The sequence below is a fragment of the Sphaeroforma arctica genome, assembly GCF_001186125.1.
Source record: "Sphaeroforma arctica JP610 unplaced genomic scaffold supercont1.239, whole genome shotgun sequence".
Classification (NCBI taxonomy): Eukaryota; class Ichthyosporea; order Ichthyophonida; genus Sphaeroforma; species Sphaeroforma arctica.
Window position 1 is genome coordinate 58,591 of NW_014040319.1, and position 7,011 is coordinate 65,601.

The 7,011-nt window shown below is 43.7% G+C and overlaps 1 protein-coding gene across 1 annotated transcript in view; it reads left to right on the forward strand.

Annotated features, from left to right (window-relative positions):
• The window catches only part of SARC_04334 (hypothetical protein), a gene marked incomplete at both ends in the record, with an annotated part of 9,102 nt that extends 2,161 nt beyond the window's left edge, over window positions 1-6,941 (forward strand). Inside the window, 14 exons of the mRNA XM_014301844.1 lie at window positions 1-75; window positions 392-604; window positions 1,141-1,191; window positions 1,566-1,908; window positions 2,234-2,387; window positions 2,662-2,736; window positions 3,070-3,188; window positions 3,811-3,890; window positions 4,063-4,258; window positions 4,796-4,941; window positions 5,225-5,309; window positions 5,968-6,081; window positions 6,521-6,633; window positions 6,806-6,941. The exon at window positions 1-75 is cut by the window's left edge and continues 50 nt beyond it. Coding sequence (XP_014157319.1) covers window positions 1-75; window positions 392-604; window positions 1,141-1,191; window positions 1,566-1,908; window positions 2,234-2,387; window positions 2,662-2,736; window positions 3,070-3,188; window positions 3,811-3,890; window positions 4,063-4,258; window positions 4,796-4,941; window positions 5,225-5,309; window positions 5,968-6,081; window positions 6,521-6,633; window positions 6,806-6,941 — 1,900 coding nt within the window. The remainder of the gene's footprint in view (window positions 76-391; window positions 605-1,140; window positions 1,192-1,565; window positions 1,909-2,233; window positions 2,388-2,661; window positions 2,737-3,069; window positions 3,189-3,810; window positions 3,891-4,062; window positions 4,259-4,795; window positions 4,942-5,224; window positions 5,310-5,967; window positions 6,082-6,520; window positions 6,634-6,805) is intronic.
• Window positions 6,942-7,011: the final 70 nt, after the last annotated feature.

Genomic DNA, 7,011 nt, shown 5'->3' on the forward strand with positions numbered 1-7,011 from the left:
AGTGATTGAGGAGTCGCCTAAGGACTTCCCGGAGCCCTACAAGCTGCTCGACTACCAATTGGAGGGTCTGAACTGGTGTGTTACAGCGTCCCATTTCGCACTGTACATTGTTATATATCCCTTTGTCTGGATCGATGATTTACAGATGTATATAATTTGCTCCTGGGGATTGTAGTTCCTTGCACACTCTGCTTTGCATTTTCGCACCCCTGCCATCTCACCTACCATGTACTCCCAAACTCGTGCTCTGTCGCGGACTTGTACAATTCCTCCAAGCATTTTTACCCTCACGTAATGTCTGTTGTAGATAATCGCACTTATCGATCCCTATGAGTGTCGCCTGACGCAAACGTGTATTATCACACATTTATACCTGAATTCCGCTTTGCAGGATGGTCTGGCAGTGGCACCAGAATCGCAACTGTATACTGGCGGATGAGATGGGGTTGGGTAAAACAGTACAGAGTGTGGCGTTTATCCACCACCTACACGTGACCCTCAAATTGGCCGGGCCGTTCCTAGTGGTGGCCCCTCTGTCGACTATAGGCCACTGGCTGCGCGAGTTCGAAACATGGACGGATTTAAATGTGGTGCTGATCAAAGGGTGAGTGTGTCTGGCGAAAAAGTGTCCTTATTGCCTGAAAATTCGACGTTTGTGAAAGTGCGCGAGTACTCATCTATATGAGTGCGAGTCGTGGACAGACGTGTAGGTTGTGTTAACGAGTAAGGGATTCTATTGCGCCTATATGGATAGTATTGGGTGATTGAAGGGCTTATTGTTGGTCAGTGACTTGGCGTGATTGTTGCCTCGCCCTTTTTGGCTCTGCATGGGCGAGTTTGTGGCCTGAATGGTCACCATTATCCGTGTGGACCAAGCAGGCTGACACATGTGTATCAAATATGAACAAGCTTGCAAGCAACAACTCTGGCAACACCAGAACACGGTCACTGAGTCCAAAATCGGCCAATAGTTTCAATGCCAAGCTAGCACCGCCGTTGCTTCAGTCGCAATCACGATTCAACCAAAATTGGAAACTCTTCAACATTCGACGACACCAGAACTCGCGGTCGTACTAAAAGTAAAGCCATGCCATCTGACTGCATTGTATCATTGATTTTCTACTACCACACAATCCACAGATCTTCAACCAACCGCAGAGTGATCAAAGAAACGGAGCTTTTCCATCGCCGGTATGGATGCGAGTGTGAAAAATGTTTTTTTTGTTTTTTGTTTTGAGTTTTCGATCTCATTTGTGCGTGCGATTTTCTGTGCGGCGCAACGTACCTCATGAAATATGAATCAGCCAATGCACAGCTATGTCTGAGCACGTGTTGCCTATACATGATTGACCATGGACATGGAAATCGTACATGACGCTGCAGATGTATGAAAAGCAGGGCGGCACCCATGCTCGCGATAGTCTCTACGAGCCTGCGAGCGAGCACATTCGTATTCTCTAGTGGCCAGACATCAGCGCCGCGTACACGCTCTGTCTTCAAACAACCATGGACAAGCAACTGAACTCGCCCCACTGCACGACCTATTACCTGCATGCACAATACAGCGACGGGAAAGTGGACAAGAAGCAGTACAAGTTCGATGTGATCCTGACGACGTACGAGTACGCGCTGCAGGAATCGACGCTGCTCAAAGCCATCCGGTTCACCACGTGCATTCTCGACGAAGCCCACCGACTCAAGAACGTGGACTGCAAGCTTCAAAATCAGCTGCGCGAGTACAAGTTCATGCACCAGGTGTTGCTGACCGGTACCCCTCTGCAGAACAGTGTCAATGAGATCTGGGCCCTGTTGAACTATATGGATGAGCCGCGCTTTCCGGATTTGGAGGATTTCCTGGATGATTTTGGAGACGTGAAATCGGACACTGATGTGAAGAAGCTGCAGGATGTATGCACATTGAAAGTTTCTGTATAGCATGACCTCGGCGGTATCTACCTGTAGTCTGCTGTGTTTCATACTGTACAGTGCATGCTAGTCTGTCCTTGACGTGGGTCGGGTAGCTTTATATCAGTGTTTTGCCGGGGCTTGTGCCTAATTCCTTTCATTCATATACTAGTTGCCGACACCCGTGCTTCTTTTCTTTAATATGGTCTGTATGGAACCTCACTTGTTCTTAATTAGTTTCATCCTCACTTTGGTGCATATTTATTTGGACCTGTAATGTGTTGTCTGCCTCTAACACGCGCTTCTTTTCCAAATCTGTCCTTGGCAGGTGCTGCATAAATATATGTTGCGACGCGAGAAACGGGATGTCAAGAAGGAAATCCCTCAGAAGAAAGAAACTATTGTGCAGGTCGAACTGACGTCCATTCAGAAGCGATACTACCGAGCCATTCTCGAACGTAACCTCAAGGTGCTAGCCCAAGGTATTGGATGTCTACCTTTGCTTCTTAATGTATATACACGGACAAATCTCTGCATCCAACCATATAATCATGATATTTCGGACAATGTTCAACAGGTGGCAATAGCTTATGTACGATTGTCGGTTGACTGAGGGCACAATAAGTTTCTGTTGTTCTACTTTTGAGCCTAACCCTGCGACAGGTTAATTTACCGAAATAGAATAACATTTCGTTGTAAGTATAGAAATGTAAGCATATACACTGCTCAACGACTCCGGTTATATCCCTATGGCAGGCACTTCTCTGCCGAACTTAAACAATATATCCATGGAGTTGCGGAAATGCTGCATCCACCCGTACTTGATTACTGGTGTGTCGAATTGGCTAGGCTATCGCAGTACTTTCGAGTTTTTCAAGGAGTTCTCATCGTCTAGTGCACAAGTTTTTAGTGGAACTAGAGGTTTCAATAACTGTATACGGCTATGAAATCTCTGTGGCATTACAGATGATGTACAGGCATAGTTCTATTATTTTGTGTATTTTGCGGATGTATACGACGGCTGGGTGTGTCTGACTTCTGCGACTTGGCACATCACACCGATAGCTTAATATCTTACAGAATACATCAACTTTGAACCAATATACATATATACGGCACTTATCATTTGTGTGTTTGTTTATTGTATGCCTCTCTTTCAATTAGGCTGCGAGGATAGCGTTGTTCTCGAAGAAAAGTGCGACACGCCTGAAAAGAGGGATCAAGCGTTGATCCACGCATCAGGCAAGATGGTACTAGTTGACAAGCTGCTGAAGAAATTGAAGGTATGCTGGATAGATTGTTGTGATTTCAATTCTAGAATAGGTTTTTGCTATTTGCTGCGAAGTTAAAAAGGTATTGTACGTGCTGGCGTACAATGCGGCGAGTCCTCTGTTTGTAGACTATGTACCTTGTGCACGCATTTATTTCTTATAAACATGTGCTTTGCGGCCTGTGGATGTATGGGAACACATACGAAATCTACAAGCATAGGCAAACGTGCGTGTCGCGTGTGATGTACATTGCTGCTGACTGGACGCATACAACGCACTTGTGCTTCTTTAACATAGACCACGCTTAAAAATGAACACGCTAACCCACTTGCATATCTCTAGGTGTTGATTTGCTCATTGACCGCAAAAATTGAGCTTGCTTTGCTTTTTAGTTGTGATGCCATCCTATTCGTATGAAGTATTGGCGACTGCTATATTCCTCGTTACCTTCGATTGCTACGATCTAATGTGCTTTGTATTCAATTGGATCCAATGACCACTTCGTGCAACTACTTGGTTTCATAATTATTTCCTTCAATTACTTTGATTTCATGTACTACTTTGATTTGGTGTTTATTTTATTCGATTGCTATGATCTAATGATTTTTATTTCAACAACTTTCCATACTCGCAGGCCGGTGGACACAAGGTTCTCATTTTCTCACAGATGACGAAATGCCTAGATATTCTCCAGGATTATCTTGAAGCTGCTAAGTAAGTTGTTCTGTAGCGTATCGAATTGGGGGGAGTTTAGATTACATCCTAAATTCGAAGGCGTTCTTTGAACAAGTGGCATATCGGTCAACCTCGTAGCGAGCAGTGCCGTGATTCTGAGTTAATCTTATACACACGCATTCACAGATGCTCTGACCTAATTCTTATACAGCTACAACTTCGAACGACTTGACGGTAATACCGGAGGCGAAGCGAGACAGCAAGCCATCGACCGTTACTCTAGGAAGGATTCGGACGGGTTTGTGTTCCTGCTGTCGACCAAGGCTGGCGGTGTGGGTATCAATCTGACAGCTGCCGATACGGTGATCATCTACGACAGCGACTGGAATCCGCAGAACGACGTCCAGGTACAATGCTCGTGTCTTTGTTACTATTTCGGTATACTTCGGTCGTGTGTGACAGTTGTCTTACGGACATGTTTCGTCTGTGCACGCCACTGTGAATTGTTTTGCGTTTTGTCTCCTTCTCTGAACTATGTGTACGATTGCTTTGTGTATTGTATTTTGTATTCTCGACTTTTTCACTTGTGTATGCTATATGTGTTGTGTTCTCGAAGCCTTGCGGCCGTGTGCAAATATTTATATATAACAAGAACATGATGGAGGAGTCTCACGCCTAAACATACATATACATGTAATATATATATATATATATATATATATATATATATATATAAATGTGTTAGCTGTGGCACTATGCCATGACTAAGAATGGCCTCGCTACATCGCTTAATCATCTATCCAGCTGTATACCGTAGCGCACACCCTGTCATAATCCTGAATTTCGACGCAATATATACATCCCACGGCAGTTACAATGTGGCGGTGCGATGTCTTTTCCTGGCACTCACTACATTCGCTTGTCACACACTGTGCTGTCCGCAGGCACAAGCGCGCGTGCATCGCATTGGGCAGAAGTCCAAGGTGGAGATCTATCGTCTCATCACACACAACACCTATGAGGAGGAGATGTTCAAGAAAGCGAGTATGAAACTGGGGCTGGAACAGGCCGTTATGGGCAATATGAGCAAGTATGTCATAAATGTCACGCTTATACACGCTATATCTGACAGCATATCAGCAGCCGGCGATCGCGTGAGTTGTTGTGCGCAGCTTACTATTGATATGGACTAAGGTGTAATGGGTAGTATAGTGTCTAATATAAATGTTTTTTGCAACGAGTCGCATGTTGTGTCGAATACCAGTGGTATAGCAGTTATATATGTCAGAATGTTCACGGATCCCGATGAATCATGGGTGTAGGATAGTATTATTTTGTAACCTTGCATTACTTTCTTCGTTTTTACTTCACAGAGATTCCAAGCCTGGCTTGTCGAACAAGAAAATGATTGAGGAATTGGTGAAGAAGGGTGCGTACGGTACCCTGATGGACGAAAATGTAAGCTGCTTGTATTTTTTTTGCGTGCGAAGGTTCTGGTAGCACTCTCCTGTGGTATCCACTAACCATACATTCCACGTCGTAGTATCAGAGTTCTCATTCCTTATGAGCGACCAATGTACACGCTTTTGCGTAACGTTTTGCTACAAGTAATTTACACCTTTAAAACTTCTTTCCATCGATAGAGGGGCCTTGATTGATTGGAAATCTGCACCCCTAAACTCTGTAGTCATTTCTATTTCAATACGTCTATGTACATATATACACGTGTTTATCGTCAAATTGGTAATAATATCTATATATATATATATACGCTCATTCGACCTAATCTATGAGATGCTTCAAGTCTGTGAGCATACGTGTGCAAATACTTAATGGACATCTATCTACAAAACAGTAGAATGGTATGTATTCAAGCAAAAATATCTTTTAAATACGTATATCCTTCTCGCTGGCATCTTAAGTACGTATGAGTTTGTTCAAATGTTTAATTTCATGGATGTGATTATACGTGGATGAAGGCTTGGATACGCAGTCTGTACTACCAGTTGCGTATTCTCCGGTATGCAACGCTGAGAACCCGGCACAACTGTACAACAACATTATCCACAAGCGCTTGGAAACGACATTGACACACAACACGCATACTTTACCATAGGACACCGAAGGTAACAAGTTCTCTGCGGAAACAATTGACGAGATCTTGGAAAAACGTGCCACAGTGGTTGTGATGGAGGATGATACTGAACAAGGAGCCTCTTCTTTCGCTAAGGTAAGGCGGTCGGTGCATGTAGATATTTTCCGGGAATCAGTTGAGAACAAAAAAATACGTGTGCGGACTTATTTTGATTTCCAATTTTGCAGAGGCATATAGGGAGTGACATGTGTACGCTTTGTTGTATTGTAGTGTGTGCGTTTTATCATACTTGGTCAGATTTGCTGAAAGTAACAGATTTCTTCTGCATTACGCTCTCCTGGTCGCGGCGGGAATGATCACTGTTCCAAAATAATTTATCGCGTACAACTGTATAACGAGGATCAGCTTGAACTCGCCAGCACAGATTCATCTATGTTTCGGCAGACGTACTTACGCCGACGTAGTTATGGCCTCGTTATTTGCAAACCATGCCAAGCACGCATGCACTCGACACAACGTACAGCTGTAATTGCCTTCGAATTAACGTTCATTCCCCATATTTGTGGTTTTTTAGGCTAGATTCGAAGTCAAAGACACCATTTCAGATCTCAATGTCGATGATCCTGAATTCTGGACCAAATGGGCGCAGCGACAGAACATGGATATCAACAAGCTGATGAAGGAAAGGTAGGCGTATCACATTAGTTTGCGAATATACACCGGTATAGTATCTTCTAAGTTCGAGGATTTTAGGCATTATTTTCCTGTACCAGTTATGTGCGTATATACACGTGCGCGTCTACAACCCCCTAAATTCTGCCACAAATCGAATATTTGTTCATACTTGTGCACAATGCAGTGAGGATGAGAATATTGTGTATGGCGCACGCAAACGCAAAAAGCCAACGTACTACCAAATGACCCATGCACCCGGGTCTGCCAAAGCTAAGAGAGGAGCCTCGAGGTATGCCAGATTGCTGTGGATGTTCGATTGATCACAAATATCCATGCGTATATATATTTGTATATATATATATATATATATATATATATATATATAATATA